Genomic DNA, 21,250 nt, shown 5'->3' on the forward strand with positions numbered 1-21,250 from the left:
TATCACCATATATATATATATATATATATACAAAATAGATACAATATATAAAGCAAAGAAATGCCTATAATACGACAGCGGTATAGTCCCCGTGTGGGAAGTCACGTTATGCACGGTACTCCCACGTCCCTGTCCTCATCCCTGACAAACCGAGATCCCAATATCAATAACAATACTAATAGTGATAACAATATTGTACGTATGCCAACAACAAGAAGTGAGGACTACAATAATTATTATTCTTCTCCTTCTCAACCACAAACACAATCACGAGATAGAGTAAATCGCACAACGCCGTTATTACAACAGCCACGGGCGTCTGAGAGTCCACGTAGCGTAGCGTACAGCAGTGGACCCTCTACTGCCCGCACAGCAACAACAACAACAACAACAACAGGAGGAGGAGGAGGTAAATTAACACGCAGGAAGGGACAAAAGAAATACCAATCTTCAATCTCAACAACCACAACATCATCCTCATCTCAACAACATCAACATAATCAACATCCTAATAATAATAATAATAATAATAATAATAATCGACAACAACAACAACAACAGGGATATGAGGATGTAGGGACACGTGCACAACCTACACGTGTGAGTAATGAACCGCAGTTAATACTCCGCATGCAACGTGATCACATCTCCGTAGAGGCGGATGCCCCACCGCAGTTATTATTAGCGCAGGATCTCCGCGCTGAACGAGCACCGGTGTTGTTGGAACGTACACAACCCAAACTCTCTCCACGTTCTGGTGTAAATACTGTACGATCTGTGCTGCGAGGATCTACAACATATAGTAATAACAATAGCAATAAAAGTAATAATAATAATAATAATAATAATAATAATAGTCTTACACCAGTTGTGCCAAGAGGAAGAGATGAACTGAGGGGAGTTTATGGAGAAGGAGAAGATTTCAGAACACAGAAGCACACACAGATACACTTTGATGCTGTAGATGAGATGGATCATATTCGATTACGTGAATCCCAAGGAGGCACCACAACCACGGCCTTAAGTGATTATGGTAGTTGTGATTATCTATATAATGATCCACACAGAGTAGATAGCCGTTCGCCTAGTGTCCGCCGTACAACTGGGCCTATTGTAACGGAAGCGTGGGCTCGCAGTATTGTACAACCACAGGATGAATACTTGTTATATGATAGAAATACCCCATTAGAAAGAGGAGGAAGTCGTTATAACTATGAAACGATGGTACGTCGTCGACAGGCTATATTAATGCGGGAACGTGGTCGTCATATAAGTATTGGACGACGTGGAATAGAACAGAGTACGGGAAGTAATTCTACAGGAACTGTGGGTTCAATATCAATGGCATCTTCCATGCGTTCACCACAGAGTGAACCGCGTTATACAACACTGTCAACTTGTATGGATCCCATAGAAGAAGTAATGGATTTAGGCGATTCCACACGAACACGTATGGTATTAATGCATGAACGTCAAATAATTGAACGTGGGACGCCACTCTTATTTAGAAAACCCCGTACAAGACTCTTTGGCTCTGATAATAGAAGTAGTAGTAGTAGTAGAGGTAGTGGTAATAATAATAATAATAATAAAAGTGTGAGTTTATTTAATAACAATACGAGTAGTAATGATGTTCTGCAGAGGAATTCCATGATAGCTGTTACAGGAACTTCTACAACTGTTCCTCCTGCGGGAATGGAATTACATCCAACACTACTCAATCGACGCTCCGATAATGATCTGATGGTTTCTTCTATTCTTAAGAATAACTTTTTGAAACAAGAACGTCAAACTACTGCTACTACTACTACTAATACTAATACTATTAATACAGAAGAGAATACTGTTGAAAATAACGCACTGCTATCATCCTCTTATACGGGAGCTGCAGTTAACAAGAGACCATTATTACTACCTTCCAAAGTTGTTCAGCCAATACCCACAACTCATACCGAAGGACTATCAGGGAAATCTCTTTTCCCCACTCAAGCGTCTTCCGCTGTGAATAGTTATCATCAACCAGAAAAAGAAAAAGAAGCAGAGAAACACCGTAGTGAGCATGAAAAGAGTGAACATTTACATTTACAATCCTTATCGCCGTTATCCGTATTATCACAACCGCAAACACAACCCAGATCTTCTTCGTCTTTACTTCTTTTAGATGTAAACGCCGAGAAGGTGGAGGAACTCCTCTCTAATCCACTCTTTGCATTACGCAGTGATGAAAACTATGAACGACTTCTCTTCATGCAAGCAGAACATGAGGCGCGAGAAGTATTACAACAACAACATGCCACTTCATTAGAACTTGGTTATTCAATACTTAATGCAAATGAAGTAAAGAAGGATGAGAAAATGCCACCTCGCATGCATCAAGTATTTGTGGGTATACTTCCAGTAAAACCACAGACACCGCGAAGAATACACAGTGAGTTTGTAGGAACACCAGAGAAACGATTAGAGACGATAGAATCGAATACTGGTAAAACAACACACACTTTGCCATCCACAGTACTTCAACAAGAACAACAACAACAAACCGGTGGAGAAGCAAAAACAAAATTATTATCATCATCTTCTTTATCCGTTAACAACATGGCTTCAACTGTTATAACTGGAGGAGGAGAAGAAAATCATAGGAAGAATATGCTGGGTGCAGCGCGGCATATTGTTCTCAGTACACCTTCACACAGTAAAACAACTGGATCCGCACTGAATACCGATACTAATAATAATAATAATAATAATAATTCCACAAGGCCTGAGACAACACATAACCTTGGAAGTAAATTAAAGAATCGCACACTAAAGCGTTTTACTATTAATACTATTAATAGTAATACACATGAAGGAACTGGAAGTCATCTACCAACAGGCGAAAGAACAGTTTCACCAACACCAGCAATACCTGCAGTAACACCACCACGTACGCGTAAAAAGAAAAAATCCGGTAAAACACCAGCAGAATCTATTACGAAACGAAATAAATCCAAAGCGGCAATACTGACACCATTGCGTTCTGAGGAACTTTGTTCTCCTGCAGATGTTTCTGGAATCTCCGCGATAACCACAGAGACATTACACGAACCACAACAACAACAAGATCAACAACAACGAGAAGAAGTTATTTCTACACAGGATGAAACTCCTGATATCACACCATTAAGGAATGGAGAAATGTTGGAATCACCAACGCCTATTCGAAGAAGAGAATACTCACGTGGAAAAGATACGAATGCCGCATGGAATATCGCATATCCCACAGCGGAGTCCCTCTCACGAAATTCATCCGCCTCTCGATCACCACTGCGTCGTTTAATGATGGATGAAATGCCTTTGAGGAGTATTCTTTCTACGGAACTGCATAATGGAAATGATATAAACTCCTCCAAGACACCAAACTCATTTAGTACAAATACAGGGACAACAACTAATACTACTACTACTACTACTACTACTAATAATAATAATAATAATAATAATAATAATAATAATAGTGGTATTACCGCTGCTGCTTCTACGGTTGTTGTTGTGAGTCCTTCTAATCGTGTTGGAATAAGTCAATTGAGTCCAAAGTCTCACATTGAACGGCGTGGATCAACGACTACGACTAATACGACAGCAACATCTACCGCATCGGATCATGAATTTATCTACTTTACTGATGAAAGTGATGCAGAGCTGAACGAGTACCTGCAATTTGCACTACAACAACAACAACAAGTACTACAGCAGAAAAAGTCTGGAGGAGCTGTGAATGATATAAATGCACTTCTTCCATATCTCAAACGTACCGTGCAGGAACAAGGACACCGACGACAGCAACAACAACATGAAAAAGAAAAAGAAAATGCACCACAGGTTGAAAAGGATAAATCTGGTAATTCTTTAACTGCTGATGGCCATGATATTGTAGACTTAAAAACGTGTAAAGAAAAAGCAGAAGAGGGGAAAATGGATGAAGTGGGAAGTTATGATGATGATGATGATTATTATTATTATGATTATGATGATATGAGTAATGGTAATGGACATAGCAGTGCGGGTATTTTAATAGAAGATGGCACACATTATGTGCAGAATGTGACATGTGTACTTACTGCCTTTGGACAGTTGTGGCAAACACCATTTCACGATGCCACACAATATGATAAATTACCATTAGCCGTACAAGCACAGTTATTGTTATTTGATGGTCCATCTCTACTACAGGAAAAGGAAGAAGAAGTAGAGGTAGAAGAAGATAAAGAAGAGGAAGAAAAGGCTATGAGTAGTACAAGTGGGGAGAACAGGAAAGAGTCGAATATAGACGATGGACGAGATGTCTGTGTTGTGGCACATGAGTAAAATTCACAAAAAGAAAAAGGGATGAAAGAGGGAAATATGAAAAAAGAATGTGAATGCCTTTTCCTCTAATATATATATATATATATCTCTTTACATCCCTCTCTCTCTGTTTTCTCCTGTTGTCCATGCACGAATAAGGAGAGAATTCATCTCTTCCATAATTCGCAGTACACGGCAAGTGGGAAAGGCAGGAAAGGAGAAAAAAATGATATCATAGAAAGAAATGAAATAATAATAATAATAATAATAATAATAATAATAATAATAATAATAATGTAAAATGCGAAGAACAAAAAAAAGAAGGGAAAGAAAGGGGGAAGTAGACAGTTTACTGCAAAAAAGAAGGCAAAATAATAAAATAATAGAAGAAGGAATGACGTGATATATATTTGGATTTTGTGAAGTCTAAAGAAGGCTTTCTAGTTTGATTTCTGCTGTTTATTTATTATCTCCATCATTCTGTTTGTACTACGTTTGTATTATCTTATCTGTGTTTGTTTTGCTGTAAAAATGAGAAGAAAGAGTGAACAGGGAAAACAAAAAGAAATAAGGACTCAACATTTCATATTTTCCTCTTTTTTTCTTCTTCACTAACTATTGATTATTATTGCTTTCATTATTGTTATTTTTACGCTTTCGTACGTGTGAAAACTAACTGCTTGTCAATCCCTTATTTGTAATTATTCGATTTTTCTGTTTTCTGTAGTATTTTTGTCCTTCTTTTGTTTGTGCTGGTCCATGATTTAATCTATATTATTATAATAATGTGTAGATGAATTTGGGCGTGGATATATATTCCTTTTTCTTTTTTTGTTTGATTATTATTATTATTGTGATGAAGTTCCTTTTATTTCACTTTCTTCATTATCCCGTCTACTACTACTAATGGTATTTTCACTTTAATTATATTTCTTTCTTGTTTTTCTCTGTGATTGATTGCTGTTTCTCTTATTGTTCTTGTTATTTGCTTTTGAATGTAACTTTACGGGCATATTTACAAACAAACCCACACATACACTCACTCACACATATTGTGTTGGACACATGCGCACTAGAAGCAACATAAAAAAAATGTAAATGCTTATCTCTGATTCGTGTGCGTGTGTGTGTGGCTGTGCACATTATTACAAATCATAGCAAACATTTTGCTGTTTATTCGTACTGTTTATGGAATAGAGAATATTACTATTGGAATGAATACCATTTTTTGTAAATAACTGCTGTTCCAATCATCAGTTTGTGTCTGTGTGTGTGTATTAGTATCGCTAATATATACATCGTTATTCATTTCTCTCTCTCTCTGTGGCATTTATCATCATTTCTGATATATACCTTATATATATAAGGCATACACAAAAAAAAAAGACAAATAGACTCACTCTGTGATAGGTATCTGCGTATATATCACCGTTAGAGGAGAGTATACATTAAAAGAGAATAAAACACTAAACATTGCTGAAATCAAAAAAGCAATATCTTCGCAACTATGCACTCTCTCCATCTTCTTCATACATCCAATATACGAACAGTGCCTACAGTATCAACCGCAATGGCTGCAATATGGAGAGGAGAATCATCATCATGTTGTTGGCGGACATTATCCGGACCATCACGTTTGCAGCTTATGGGATGTCGTAGTCCAATTATACATACATCTCAACAATTATCACTATCATTATCCTCATCTTCGTTATTCATATTAAATGCATTATCGACTCAACAACGAGCTATTGGACCACGACAGTACGCCCCAAAAGGATTTAGAGAAGCTGCCGGTCGTGCCCCCATGACATTTGAATTTGGTGAAGAATGTAATGATCTCGCTAAAGTGGCTCATCAAACAAAAAACTACGGTGATGCGATTAGTCTTTACGATCGTGCACTAACGATGCGAAGAGAAAAGTACGGTCCTATTCACGTAAAGTGTGCAGCCACATTACATAACATTGGACGTGTCTTTCTCGATATGCGTGAACCCGGGGCGGCAGAAAATGCCTTAACAGAGGCCGCGGCTATATATGAACAAGTAGAGGGAAAACTATCCCTACGCTATGCGGAGAGTCTCGCTCTTTTAGCACTTGCCTATACACATTTAAAATTTTTGAATGAGGCGGAAAAGGCATTTCGTGAAAGTATTAAAGTTTTTCGTGATGTTTGTTATAATCATACGGCGAATTCATGGTTACCAGATGATGCTAATACAGTTGCGGTTACATTAACAGAACCACAGAAACACCCACTCGCCTCCGCCGCACATGCATTGGCGGATTGTGCCCAATTATTTCTATTACAAAAAGAGGAACATCGAGCCATTGCGTTTCTAGAAGAAGCACTAGAAATTCGTCGTTTTCTCTACACACGACATAACAAGTATCGTCCTATAATTGCCCAAACACTTAATAAACTATGTGAGGTAAAGAAAGCCGTAAATGATGCCACAGGAGCGGAAATGTGTATTAATGAATGTTTAGATATTTGTATTGCCACACTTGGACGTGATGCCCCTGCGACGGCACAGGCAACAAGTAGTAAAGCCGCACTTCTCGCCGCTCGTCGTCAATTTCGTGAAGCCCGTCGACTTTATGAATCCAGTTGTAATATATACGCCACAGCACTTGGGCAGGATGCCGCATTATATGGAATGGAACTTATTAAACTCGGTCGCATTGAGGAATTATGTGAGGCATATACAACGGCGCAGAAAACGTATGAACGGGGAGTGGAAATCATTCGCACCGCACTTGGACCACAAGCCCCACAACTCGCAGAAGCGTATACATTTCTCGCCTCTCTGCTGATAAAGCGAGAAGAATTAGATCGTGGTATTAAACTCTTACATGATGCCGTACGTTTACGAAAGGCAAGTAATGCGAAAGATCCACAACTCGCATTTTTATATCATAAACTCGGTGATGCGTATGCCGTACGGCGAGAAGTCCACGCGGAGGCGTATTTTCTACTCGCCGTAGAACAATTTCGTGCAAATGCCGCTATTGAGCCATTACAACGTACATTTCTCACAGATGTATTGGATGATCTCGGTTTACTCTATCTTGACTTTCATCACTATGCAAAGGCAGAGAAGTGTTTACGGGAGGCACTTGATATACGTATTGAAATGTTAGGTGAAACCCATGCCACTGTGGCCTATTCTTATAGTAATTTCGCCTTATTACACTTACACCGAGAAGAGGCGGCGGAGTGTGAAAAAATGTGTATATTAGCATTAGATATGTATGCTAAAACGGCACGTTCTAATGTTCTCGCCCAAGCAGATGTTTATACCACATATGGACAATGTTGTCATTTACAAAAACGATATAGCGAGGCATTAGTATGGCATGAAAAGGCCTTGAATATACGACGAACACGTGGAGAGACGTGTGAGACATCTACGGCAGAGTCCTTAAATCATATAGCACGTGTGTATGTGTCTATGAAACAATACGCCCAGGCTACACGATATTTAGCAGAAGCAAAGAAAATTGCATTTCAATTTACGGCGGATTTCGCACAATATCTACGGCAGGAAGTAACCAAAACGGAACAACAAATTCCACCAATGGAAGAATGGACAGAAGAGGAACGGGCTTCTGCTGCTGCGGCGGCGGCGGCTTCTTCTTCTACTGTTTCTGTTCTATCTACACCCATGATAACGGAAACAATAGATGATACCAATAAAGAGGAGAAAAAGAAGATGGAAACTCCATTTTCTGATGAGAAGCAAACTGCAGAAATAATAAAATAGATAAGAGTGAAACACAAAAAAAGAAGGAAAGGAAAAAAAGAATAGGGAAGATGTCCACTCAAAATAGCGATCATTTATAAATTGTCTCATGACACAGAAAAAAAAAAAAAAAATAGTGACGGATACATGACATGTGGTAACGAGAAGGGGTAAAAGAGAAAAAAGAAATCGTACAATAATGTAAAGTATGGGTTCTGTTTCCGCTACCCTTTGTTTTGTTTATTGCCTTTTTTTTTCATTTATCTTACAGTAGTATAGGGGTAGGTGTTTGTGCATATTAGGAGAACAAGAAGAGAAAACATCATCAACAAGGGAGAAAGAAGAAAAAAGGATTGGAATAGGAAAAAAAAAAAGACATACTGTTAAACAACGCTTTCCACTACTCTTTATCATTATTACTATCACTATCTCGTACTTTTTTTGTGTCTTCCATATATTTGCATAATGTCATCCAACAGCCGTTACCCAGCTCTACCGAGTCGCATGTCTCTTATCGCCTTTAAAGCCCGCCTTAAAGGGGCACAAAAGGGACATTCACTGTTAAAAAAGAAGGCCGATGCTCTTGCCATGCGGTATCGTAAAATTATGGGTGAATTACGACAGGCAAAGCTGGAGATGGTGGATCAAATTAAGGGATCCTACTTCACCATCACACAGGCGCAGTTCATCGCCGGTGATATCAGCCTTGCCGTGCAGGAATCGCTAAAACTGCCAACGTATGCCATGACACTTCGTGTGGATAATGTCGCCGGTGTATGTGTGCCAAGTTTTCGCGAAAAGAATGTACTCGACGCTGATATTTCCACAAACCCCGCCGCGGATGGAGTGCGAGAGGTGACGGGAATGGCGGGAATGGGCCGCGGTGGGGAACAGTTAAAAGAAGCCCGTCTTGCCTTTCATGAAACCCTAAAGTTGTTGGTGCGTATTGCCTCACTACAGGTGAGTTGGGTCACATTAGATATCGCCCAGAAGGTAACAAACCGTCGTGTAAATGCGCTAGAGAAGGTGGTGATTCCACGTGTGCAGAATACGTTAGGTTATATTACATCGGAATTGGATGAACAGGAGCGGGAGGAGTTCTTTCGACTGAAAATGGTACAGAAAAAGAAACGGCAATTGCAGCAGCGAAAGCAAAAGGAAGCACCGGCGGCGGAAAAGCGAGCATTGGATGTACAAAGTGCACTCGGTATGGTGAATGAAACACTGCCGGATGGACTGGACGAGTCAGATCTGGTTGTTTAAGTGAAAAGAAGACGAAGAGCAGAAGAAAATTTTTACCAACAATATCATTCTTTTTTTTTTTTGTTTTTTTTTTTTTCCTTCTTCTATTTCTTCTATTTATTTCTCGTTCTTTCGAGGTTTCTAAAAAGAAAACTTTATTATTATGACACATGGTGGCGATATTCTTTCTTCTCTTTTTTTTTTCACTATCCTCATTATTATTATTATTATTATTTTTATTTTTATTTTTATTTTTTCCTCACTTTACGCGGGTGCACTGAAATCATCATTATTTAATATAAGTAACTTCCTCAGGCCATATTAAGATGGATCCGCAAGAAATGGAATCCCTGCAGCCCGGTGGTATTCTTCACTACGACTACCGCACCGCAGCCGCAAAGGAAACAAAACTCCCTCCACAAGCACGTGTAGTGCAGTGGAATATTGAACGGGGCGTACAATTTGATCGTATTGTACAAACACTACGTGCCCTTTCTGCAGATATATTAATATTACAAGAATTGGATATTAATTGTAGGAGATCTAACTACCGTAATGTACCACGGGAACTTGCAGAGGCATTAGAAATGCAAATTTATTTTGTCTGTGAGTTTGAGGAACTAGATGCGGCGGATCGTCCACTACAACATGCCGTGGGTCCACTCTCATCTACAAACGAGAAATTTGAGGAAAGTAATTCACATTCAACAGAAACATCACAACAACAAGAAAAACAAAGACAACAACGTCATTTTCATGGTAATGCTATTCTTTCTGCATCTGCTACACTTACCGATGCCTTTGTGTTTCCCCATTCTTCTGGTATTGATTGGGAAACAGAGGGATGGAAATTGCATGAACCTCGACATGGATTCCGTAGTGTTCTCCGCTGCTGTATTCGTCCCAATACACGAACAAGTTATTTATTACCAGATCTCTATTTGTATTGTTGTCATTTTGAAGTTTATTGTGGTGCACTCGCACGTGTTAGACAACTTCTTGATGTCTTTCGTGATATGAATTGTATACTTCAAAAAGAAAACTCTGAAACGCAGAAAGATTCATTTCGTGAAAAGATAAACCGTTCTCATCCTGCCTTTATTATTGGTGGGGATTTTAATACCATGGCGGATGGAATTGTACGCTTTTCCCCACATTATGGTACAGATCGTATGCGATTTCTTAGTTTTGGTGAAAAGGAGGCGTGTTGGTTACAACGTAAAGTACTTTCACGTTATATGATGTGTATAACGCGTGGTTGTTGTCCCTTTTCCTATCGTTTTCCATTCTACATAACTTCTTTACTATATGATTGTATATGTAATAATGATATAGTGTGGCGGTGGATTTATGGCTTTACGGCGGCGGAAGTGAAATATATTGATAATCGTCATCTCTGTTTATATGATGCGGGAGATAAGGCGTTATCCATCACACTTGATCACCCCGCCTATCATGGATTTGTGCGTGGAAAGTTAGATTGGTTGTTAGTTAGTAACATGTGGATTCTCTCACCAGAGTACAGTGAAGGCGATAATGAGAGAGAGATTCATACACTGCAGGAATGTGGCTCCATTACTACAGAAACCGCATCTTATCTACACTGTCACTATTGCAACGATAATAATAATAATAATAATAATAATAATAATAATAATAATAATAATAGGGAAAGAGAAAAAAACTCTGGATGTATACCACGTGATGGGTATGTTTTATTTAATGAGCAATTTAATGCCTCAGATCATAAAGGACTTTTACTACATGTCCAGCAACACTTGGGTGTACAAAGTGATACGTATCCTCCTTATGGTGCTGTGTATACGGCATCGTGGATGCATATCGGGTTCTTTGCACTCACACGAGCTATACCGTTAGCTACTGCCCTGTGGCTGGTGTATAAGAGGTTTGAGCAGAAACACTAATAATAATAATAATAATAATAGTGGTAATAATAATGAATTGATAATAACATAGTACCATAGTTTCCCCTTTTGTGGGGGTTATTATTATCATTACTAATGCCAAAACTGATGTTGCTATTGTTTTTTTCCTTTCTTTCTTTTTTGCTTTCTTTTCAGTATTGAAGACACTGGTTATTATCGCAATGTGAATAAAAATGAGAAAAGTAGAAGAATAATTTCCAAATTGTAAAATGAAAAGAATTAACAAACTGGAATTACCTTTTGTGGTTCTTATTACTATTTATCAATATGAAAAATATTTTTTGCTTTTTCTTTCTTGTTTCTCTTTTATTATTATTATTATTATTATTATTATTATTATTATTATTATTATTATTATTATTATTATTATTATTATCCTATTGTTGCTCTTCTGGCTGTCATTTCATCCAATGAAGTCAAGGTGTGAGGAGAATACACACAAAAAAAAGAAAAATCATTCCCACATATTATACATAAAAGGGATCTAATTACATCACATTACCTTTATATTTAGATTACATTACATTCGATTTAACGTTACTTATATATATATAATTTATTTATTTATATGCCACGTTTAACGGTGTGGTTTACTGGTGCCACTCTTAGCACAGGTGCCTATTTCACATATCAACATTATATCCACACATCTCATTTCACCGCACGCCATAAAGCAGAAGCCGTTATTTCAGCAGAGAAGTTTAAATTACAATCCGTCATGCAACGATATGCCGCACTGTTATTGCAGGAGCAAACACTACAGGCACGTGCAGAAGTTGATGGGGGTGGTATAACAAACAGAGAGCGACTTTTACTTTATTGTGAATTACAACAATTACGAGAACTCTTTTGGGCTCTACCACTACGTTTGCAAACTGCAGCGGATAAACTCGCAATATTAAACCGACTTAATGTATTTGAACAGAAACACTGTACGGTCTTGAATTTTCGTGATGTAACGCTTACAGTGTGGGAAGTACTAACCTGTCAACTCTGTTTTGGATTATATCTATTGTGTTTCTGTTTAATAGATCCATTATTGCAAAGAGTACGGAAGTATGAAGGTGTAGAACGTGCAAGGCGAGCGGGATTACATGCTGTCTCACGGTGGATCACCCAACGTCTGTGTATTCCTGTAAATATGACATTTGAGGAGAAGGAGGAGGAAGAATTAGCTTTTATGTATAATAATAATAATAATAATAATAATAATAATAATAATAATAATAATAATAATAATAATAATTTGGATGATAATGAAAGTATGACTGGACATGATCATAATAGTAATAGTAATAATAAGGATATTATAGTTAATACTACTAATACTAATGCCAATACTACTAGCCAGCATAAACATAAGAACGAGGATGTATTATTGTATTTGGTGTTTAGTCCACAGCATTGGATGGAGTTGGTTGGGTTTTGGGCATGTCCGACAAATCCACTGTTGTTTAGTACACGTGTGCAATTACTAATTACACCATCCTCGTACTGTTCTGTTATGCCATTTGAGGAATATTGGCAAAGTCGTCAGAAACGTTTACAGTCCGATTCGCCTATAGAATCCTCCATAGAGAAGGAAATGGGTTTTAGTACAAATCATAATAATAATAATAATAATAATAATAATAATAATAATACAAACAAGACTTCTCAATATGAGTTGGGATTGAAAGAGGAACCTCTCAGGTTGCGATCGTCTTTTGGTTATCCACTGGCACTCTGTATCACGGAGGAGGGAAAACACATGCTTGCTACTGATATTAATAATAATAATAATAATAATAATAATCGACGATTACTACCTGTTGTTTCAGCAGGTCTTCCACGTATTCTTTATATAGACGATACGGTGGCACGTCGAGATGTACGAGTGAAACAGCCACTACCTGTAGTGTATACCCGCTTACAAGAACGACAATATCCCATGCGACGGAGAATATCATTATCATCAGGAAGTTCTGATGTATTAATGAAATCTAAACAAGATAGTGTTATATATGAAGAGCTTTATGAATGGCATTGTCGGTGTGGTATTCCACTATGGAATCGTGTTGTGTGGGGCTCTGTGTACGGTGGTGTGGGAAGTGATGGGAAATATGATAGACGTGCGTTAATGTTTCACGTTGGGCATCGCTGCCATTCAGAGAAACTTATAGATACTCAACTGATGACACAACAACAATTGTTACGTGTAATGGGAAAAGATTTGGAATGAGAAGGAAGGAAGGAAGGAAAAGGAAAAGAGGGAAATTGAGTTATAGTTGTTTGTGTTTCTTTCCTTATTTTTTTTTGTTTTTTTTTTTTTTTGTTATTTTGGTTTGTTTATATAGGTTTTTATTTTTTATTTTTGGTTATTATTCTTTTTTTTTTTTTGCGTATATGTTTATGTATTAACGTATATAACCAACCATTTTTATTTAAAACCCATATACTTCATTTCCACTGTCTAATATATATATATATATATATATATATATATATATATATATATGCATGTATTTATTTATTTAGTTATTTATTTATATTTCTTTCTTTCTATTTTTTTCTCTCTTTGTGTAGGTGTGTGGGTGTCTGTGTGATGCTCCGCCTTCGTTTCTGCTGCAATGCCGGCCTTCCTCATCGTTGTCTCACTGCAGTATTAACATCATCAACTGTTATCAACACAAGTATCATCACATCTTCCCGCTATTCTCATATGAAGCAGGAAACTGAAAAGAATACTACTAACACTATGAATACTAATTGTAGTACTAGTACGAATAGCGAGAAATCTGCTACGGATGATCCTATCACCGCTACTAGTAGTAGTAATAATAACGATAATATTGATATTGATGGTGAGAGTGGCGTATATGACGATATGCCTCTACGCCGTGCCCGTGTAGAAGAGAGAGGTGCTACTGCCTATCCACGTGTACGTGTCATACCTCAAGAGTGGGATCCACAACAGCAAGAAAAAGAAAACGAAAAAGATATAAAACTATCGCATGATAATAATAATGATAGTGATAATGTTAGTAAACATTTTCATAAGGATATAAAAGATGATCACGTTATGGATAGTTCTAACAAAGAAGCATCGGATTTTCTAACGACGCGAGCAGAGGCAGTGGGGAAATCACGCCTTTTGCGGAATTCCCAATTAACATCTCCCACACATCCAGACGATGTGGCACCGGAGTTTCGTCGTATTCGTAAACATCAACGCATGGCTGTTGTGTTTGTAGCCGCAGATGATGATTATAGTAATTACTATCCCAATAGTGATCCCGCCCTTCTTAAGGGGGAGAATGGAGTATTTATTAATAATAGTAGTATTAGTAGTGGACGGCGGGATCAATTTGTGGCATTTCCACCACCGGCATTACATCCATGGGTGCGAAATACACCAATTGGGCCATTTATATTACACGGCGATGGGCATATTAAAGTGGCGGGAACTGGTGAAGTAGGATTTAATTGTCCACGTATTACAGAAGAAAGAAAGGGAGAAACAGAAAAAGAAAAAGAAGAAGAAAGAGAGATGGCAGTACTTCCACATCATTTTCGAGGACTTCAACATCGATCTGTTTTACAGCAGCGACTTCCACAGAAGAATGGGAAAGTGATACAAGATGCGGTGGTAAAGAATAGTTTCACACTAACTGGCCGGGGTGTATTTGCCACAAGGGAAATAGCGGCTGGAGAGATAATTATGATTGTACGACAAACCGCACGAAATCTCGGTGTGAAAAGTGAAGTCGAACGATTAGAAGAAATGTGTGTAGATGTATTATTAGCCGTATATGAAGGAACATCGGAAGATTTATCGTATTTACATGATTGGATTCTAACTGGTCAACCCTCATCCTTATTAGAGTATTGGCCTATAACCGCCACCCAACATGTACTGGAGCGTATAGGTGGGATGAAGGTATTACATGCGTTAGAATTACATGAGATTCACATTGCACGATTGGCGGCTATTATTGATATGAATAGTTTTCTTGTGGAATCGTATTACGCAGAGCGAAAGGGAATGGCATACTTTCCAGAAGCGGGATTTTTAAATCATAGTTGTATGCCAAATGCGACCTATGATATCATTCCTGAACATACCTTTAAGGAAACTGATTATTACATGGATGCATTAGAGGAGGAGGAGGCGGAGGAGGAAGAAGCAGAAAAAAATGAAAAGGAAACTCCTCTTTCAGATACGACGGTATCTAATAAGAATGCAAAAAAAGATGATGTGACTCATTTCGGGAATACCAACCCTAGTAATAATAGCAATAATACTAGTTTGAGTAATAATAATGATGATAGTGATAGTATTAGTAATACTAATACTAATAAGAATAAGAATAATCATAGTACGAGTGGTGAGAAGGCTTTAACATTAGATCCTTCTGTGGAGTATTTATTCTGCTGTCGAGCCACTGTTAATATCCCAGCGGGTGCGGAGATTCTTATTAGTTACGTTCCTCCCACGTGGTCTTTTGATAATAGACAATATGTCTTACATGATCGTTATCGTTTCTGGTGTAAATGCCCCAAGTGTGCCCCCATACTAGACTCCAAGTACTCCCGTTTACCAAAATTAGTGGTGGGATTACTCTTCTTTAGTGTATTTCTCCAATTACTCGTAATGCATCAACGTGATGTGGAACAAATGGCAGCTCGAGAACGATCGAATAAAGAAGATAATGAAGATATACATTCATCATCATCATCATTGCTATCACAAGAACAACAACAACAACAACAGGAAAAACGTTCACGTGGTTTATTTGAACTTGCAGAAGAAGAGCGATTGCGGGAGATGTATACACTTGATAGAGGCCCAATGCCAGCTCCATTTGTAAATGAGCCATATGCACGTCCTCCACGATAATAAAGAAAGAAAAAAAAAACAAAAAAAAAATAGATTCGTGAATTAGAAAGGTGAGAGGAGAAGAGAAGTGAATTATCTGTGGAGAGTTTATCGATTCAATGTAATTCCAAGTTTGTGTGTGTGTTTTTTTTTTTAATCAAGCGATGAAAAAAAAAGAGCGAAAAAAAAGACATTGTATGACTTTTTTTTCTTTTTAATTGACATCATTCCTTTTTTTTTCTCTTTTTTCTTTCCTTTTCTTTTTTTTTTTAATGGTGTGGCGTCTAATTTTCATTATCTTCTTAGTTTTGACTGTCCTCTAAGAGAAGAGGATCTTCGAATTGAGGTGAGCCTGCAGCGACAAAAAAGAGTAAAATAAGAACAATATAGAAAAAGATCTGCAGATATCACCAAAGCAAAAGGAAGAAAGAGAAAAAAAAAAAAGGCCCCTCCCTATCAACTGTACTATTACTAGAACTTAGTTCTACCACTCCAAAAAAAAAAAAACTAAAATAAAATAAATAAATAAATAAATAAATAAAAATAAAATAAAACATTATAATAACCGTAATGTGGCGGCTAAAAGTTATTAACGGGTGTAGTAATAACGACGATGTTCTTCTCCCGTTAGTCCCGCAAACATCACTGTTACTGCCGTTTTACTCCCAATGGCGCGATGAGGATGAGGATCGCCACAAGACGGCAGAGCGAATAGAGGCGGAGCGTAAAGCAGAAGAAGAAAAACGTCTACGCGCTTATAAGAAACGAAATAAAAAGCGAAGGAAAGAGATGATGATGATAGCATCATCAGGAACATTAACATCCTCCTCATCCTCACCGTCTAGTCGTTATCGTATAGCTGTTAAGGATTGGCTGCAAAAGATACCACATGTGGCATTTGGACGACATACACAATTACCAGCTGCGTGTCGATTACGACATGTTTGTGTTAGTCGACTGCATTGTCGTGTGGTGTATGTAAGTGACGCGGCAACACACAAGATTATTCTTTCTATTTATCCTCCTCCTAAGAAGAGATTAGTAAATGACACACATGAAAAGACGATGAGTAATAATAATAATAATAATAATAATAATAGAGGTAGTACTAAGCATATGAAGAAGAATGGAAAAGATGAGAATGAAATAGAAATGGATCACGATGATCCAAGTGTATTTCATGGACCACACTACCGACTTCTCAATTGTGGTTCTAATCCACTTTACATAAATGATACACCGCTGCCGTGGGGTGAAAGTCGTTGTTTGCGTGAAAATGATGTGGTCGCTTTTTTAGAAAATCCCTTTGATGAAGAAGGGGGAGTTTTACAACCTCTTCGCCCGGAGGATATTCTGCCAAAGAATGAAAATGATAATGATAGTGAGAAGAGTGTCTCCGTTACACTTAATGGAGAAAGGAATAAGAAAGAGGAAGAAAAGGAAGAAGAATCAACATTGCTATCATCATCATCACCATCTTCTACAACTCGTGTATTGTTTAATAGCATGAATCATGATAATCCTACCAGTACTAATGGGAATATGGAAACAATATCAACAACAAAACCATCAGAATTGGCATCTCAACAACAAGTAAAAGAAGAAGAAAAGCAAGGAAATGTATTCCCTGTATTTGTGGAAGTAAACGGTAAACGTATTGCACGTTATCGGCCGTTACATGTACCGCCAGCTCTTTTAAAACCACACAAAACAAACACAACAAATACAAATATAATAATAGGAACAGGAAGTACACCGTTAAAGCAACAAATTTCTCTTCTTGTGGGGCATAATCGTCTTGTAGGCGGTGATATAACGATAGAAGAAGAAAATGAAGAAGGATATAGGCGAAATGGGATGAGTCCCGCAGTCCACGGTGAAACCCTCACTCCATCACCACAACTATCCCTTTATCATTCACCCCAACAACAACGACGAGAAAAAGAAGAACAAAATAATCATAATAAGAATAAGAATAGAAAGAAAAAAGAAGAGGAGGAAAGTGTAGATAATGATCATAATAATTATATAGACGTTGTGGGCGAGGTTGTCTCTCCATTGCAGCTGCGAGTGGTGCCATCACTACAGCGTAGTGTAGGTCTCTCTGCCACACCTGATGGAAACCGTTATCACAATAATCATAATAATAATAATAATAATCATCATCATCATCATCATAATCATAATCATAATAGTAATGGCGCAGTGTGTGAGGAGCCATCGTTTAGTGTAGTCTCGGCACGTCTGCCGGTGTATGTGTTTGCCCGGCGCAGTCCAAGTCCAGTGGAGTTTACACGTCAAGCACACACAATTGGTCGTTTAAACCCACGAAAAGAGGGAAAAGAAGAAAAGGTGGATAAAAAGCGGAATCACAGTGAAGAAATGACAGAGTGGGTGCAGGAAGATGGAAAAAAAGTAAAAACAACAACAACAACAACAAAAAAAAAAAAAAAAAGTTAACATCTTCAGTAGGGACAGTAGCTCCCAATGGGGGGCGTAAGCGGGGAAGGCCACTGAGTGGGAAACGGCGATCATAATAATAATAGCGGCAGGAAAATACTATGGATAGGAGATGAGAAGAAATTTAAATGATCATATATTTTTATTCTTCTTCTTTCTTTCTTTCTCTCTCTTTATTATTGTGTTTGTGTTTGTCTGTGTGTGTGTGTGTGTATCTCGTTTTAGTGTCATTGTTTCTCTTATGCTTTCTGTCAAGTTTAGAGATGAGCAGCACTACGAAAACAACATGATAAAAAAGAAAATGAGGTTGACTCTGCTCATTTTTATGCTGTGGTATCTCTTCTTTATTTATTATTCTTGGCGTTATATTTTTTTTTCCTCTTTTTTTTCTCTTTTTTCTCTTCAGCTGTATTGGAAGGTATATATGTAGTAAAACAAGAAAAGGTTCAAAGTTCAGGAAAGTTTGAATTTTTTTTTCTCCCTCACGTCCTCCTTTATATATATATTTTTTTTCTTGTTTTTTGTGTATGTTTTATTAAATGACATTTACCCCCTATCTCCTCATTTCAATATTGTTATGTCTTATTATTTTGATTTGCTTTTCTCTCTCTATCTCTATCATTATCCACAAGAGGAAAAGCAAGAACAAAGTTACACAATAACCACAACTACAAGAAAAAGCAAAAAAAAAAAAGAAAATCAAATAAAGATATCTATCTATATATATATATATATATATATATATATATATATATATATAAATGCCACCCAAACGCCTTGTCCACGCCCAAAGTCTCCGTGATGCCTTCACAGAAACCGACAGTTGTGCGGCTGTTGAGAATTGGGCAACTGTCACAATTACACGCGTGGAGCAACTCGTCCAGCGGGCGGCGGCCCAACGGGCGGCGGTGCGGCAATTAGCATACAATCGCAATAACGCCGAACACACACCAGAGGAAATCATCGCCATCCTGCAGGATTATCAGGCCATATGCCAGCACGTATTCAGTGAGGCGGAACTCGTCCGCACCGTTATTGCGATCCGCATTCCGGAATTAAAGGAAGAAGATAATTTGGGTGTGGCCGTGCAGCATGCGGTGTTAAAGATGTTGGATGAACTGCAAACTAAAATAACAAGCGGAAGTGGCGGTGGTGATAAGAGCGGCGGTGGGAATAGTGTTCCATCGCTGGCGGGTATGTTCACTCTGCGTGAGTATCTCTCCACTCGCGGGACGTTGGAGGATAAACTACTCGGGAAAGCCGAGGAGGGAAAGAGTGATAAAGAGAAAAGCAAAGGAACAGAAAAGGAAGAAACGGGAGGCAGCAGAAGTCCATCGTTGTTGTTGGAACTTAAACAGGTGGATGGGGATGTGATGTTGAAGGTGGAACTGGCAGGAAGTCAATTGACCACCACACTGCGTTCGTTTGTGAATGCCTATGCGCTTAACTGGAAGAAGTTGATTCAACCACGGACGGGAAGTGATCATATGGTGAGTTAAGAAGAAAGGGAGAAGAGAGGAAAAAGGGAAAAGCGAAGAATATATATATATATATATAGATAGATAGATAGATAGTCAAAGAAGAATAAATAAAAGAAAAAAACAACAAAGAAAAAATGAGAAGGGAAGAACAATATGGGATGAATAATGGCAGATAGTCTGTATTACTGCTGGAGCATATATATATATATATAGAGAGAGAGAGAAGGGAATACAAGATGTGGGAGGAAAGTTGTTGTTTTCTTTTCTTGTATTGTGCCTTCTTTCCTTTTGATCTATTTGTATTCTTTTTCTTTCTATCTGTTTGTAGGTTTGCGTTTGTATTGCTCTACTCTCTTCCTTGATATTGTTCGTGTTCTCGTTTTTTTTTGTTTTGTTTTTTTTGTTCGTTCTTATGTCTGGCAATTTTCCTGCTTTTTTGTTTTTTGTTTTTCGATGATCGAAAAAGGGGGGGACGAAGAATATATGGCTCGTTTATTATTATTATTATTATTATTATTATTATTATTATTATTATTGTGCCTGCTGCGTCTTTCGGGCATTGCTTTTTTTTTTCTTTGATCTATCTATCTATTTTATGAGTTGCGAGTACAGAGTCACATACACACTCTAAGAGTCTATATATATATATATAATTAAAGTGGGAGTCTTGCTATTTTATTATTATTATTATTATTATTATTATTTTCTCTTTTTTCTTTTTTTTTTCTCTTCTCTGCCATAGAAATATTCGGTTTTTAAAAAAGTATAGGAAAAACAAGCGAAAAAAAAGGACTCAAAACAAAAAAAGAAAGCATTGAAAGTAAAAAAGAAAAAAAAGTCAAAGCAAACTAATAAAAAAAAGCGTGTTTTTTTTTTTTCTTAGGGTCGGAGAACAGAAAAAAGGAGGTTTAAATATTACTATATATATCTATATAGTACTGATAAGAGTGTTATAGGCGACCCACTCAATTTTAGCTGGATCTTTTTTTTCTTCTCTTTTTACCCGTTGAACTCTTTTTGTGTGTCTGTGTGTGTGTGAGTGAGGCGGTAAAGGGTGAGACAAAAATAAAAAGGAGATTGAAAGTAACAAAGAGACTGAAAAGAAAAAGAGTGCAAGAACAGAGAACAACAACAAAGAAGAAGAAAAGAAAAAAGAAGCTTGAAACAAAGCATTGATAACGAAAGAAAA

General features: G+C 37.6%; 8 protein-coding genes across 8 annotated transcripts; all 8 read left to right on the forward strand.

The window, feature by feature from the left end:
- Positions 1-60: 60 nt before the first annotated feature.
- On the forward strand, positions 61-4,347 carry LSM04_004187 (uncharacterized protein; the record flags this gene model as incomplete). Its single annotated transcript, XM_067336626.1, has 1 exon — positions 61-4,347. The coding sequence occupies one exon, from the start codon at positions 61-63 to the stop codon at positions 4,345-4,347; it is 4,287 nt and encodes a 1,428-aa protein (XP_067190991.1).
- Positions 4,348-5,833: 1,486 nt separating this feature from the next.
- Positions 5,834-8,095, forward strand: LSM04_008598 (uncharacterized protein; the record flags this gene model as incomplete). Its single annotated transcript, XM_067336627.1, has 1 exon — positions 5,834-8,095. The coding sequence occupies one exon, from the start codon at positions 5,834-5,836 to the stop codon at positions 8,093-8,095; it is 2,262 nt and encodes a 753-aa protein (XP_067191051.1).
- Positions 8,096-8,539: 444 nt separating this feature from the next.
- Positions 8,540-9,337, forward strand: LSM04_000379 (ATPase; the record flags this gene model as incomplete). Its single annotated transcript, XM_067336628.1, has 1 exon — positions 8,540-9,337. One exon carries the CDS (start codon positions 8,540-8,542, stop codon positions 9,335-9,337), a length of 798 nt encoding a protein of 265 aa, XP_067190934.1.
- A 305-nt stretch (positions 9,338-9,642) lies between these two features.
- LSM04_007464 (uncharacterized protein) lies at positions 9,643-11,241 on the forward strand (the record flags this gene model as incomplete). The annotated part of the gene is made up of 1 exon (XM_067336629.1): positions 9,643-11,241. One exon carries the CDS (start codon positions 9,643-9,645, stop codon positions 11,239-11,241), a length of 1,599 nt encoding a protein of 532 aa, XP_067191040.1.
- A 589-nt stretch (positions 11,242-11,830) lies between these two features.
- On the forward strand, positions 11,831-13,483 carry LSM04_008215 (uncharacterized protein; the record flags this gene model as incomplete). The annotated part of the gene is made up of 1 exon (XM_067336630.1): positions 11,831-13,483. One exon carries the CDS (start codon positions 11,831-11,833, stop codon positions 13,481-13,483), a length of 1,653 nt encoding a protein of 550 aa, XP_067191045.1.
- A 363-nt stretch (positions 13,484-13,846) lies between these two features.
- Positions 13,847-16,141, forward strand: LSM04_001204 (SET domain; the record flags this gene model as incomplete). Its single annotated transcript, XM_067336631.1, has 1 exon — positions 13,847-16,141. One exon carries the CDS (start codon positions 13,847-13,849, stop codon positions 16,139-16,141), a length of 2,295 nt encoding a protein of 764 aa, XP_067190949.1.
- A 549-nt stretch (positions 16,142-16,690) lies between these two features.
- LSM04_001586 (uncharacterized protein) lies at positions 16,691-18,580 on the forward strand (the record flags this gene model as incomplete). The annotated part of the gene is made up of 1 exon (XM_067336632.1): positions 16,691-18,580. The coding sequence occupies one exon, from the start codon at positions 16,691-16,693 to the stop codon at positions 18,578-18,580; it is 1,890 nt and encodes a 629-aa protein (XP_067190953.1).
- Positions 18,581-19,341: 761 nt separating this feature from the next.
- LSM04_007226 (Proteasome activator PA28) lies at positions 19,342-20,079 on the forward strand (the record flags this gene model as incomplete). The annotated part of the gene is made up of 1 exon (XM_067336633.1): positions 19,342-20,079. The coding sequence occupies one exon, from the start codon at positions 19,342-19,344 to the stop codon at positions 20,077-20,079; it is 738 nt and encodes a 245-aa protein (XP_067191037.1).
- Positions 20,080-21,250: the final 1,171 nt, after the last annotated feature.

This window comes from Trypanosoma melophagium, assembly GCF_022059095.1.
Source record: "Trypanosoma melophagium isolate St. Kilda chromosome Unknown ctg25segment0, whole genome shotgun sequence".
In the NCBI taxonomy this organism is placed as follows: Eukaryota; Euglenozoa; class Kinetoplastea; order Trypanosomatida; family Trypanosomatidae; genus Trypanosoma; species Trypanosoma melophagium.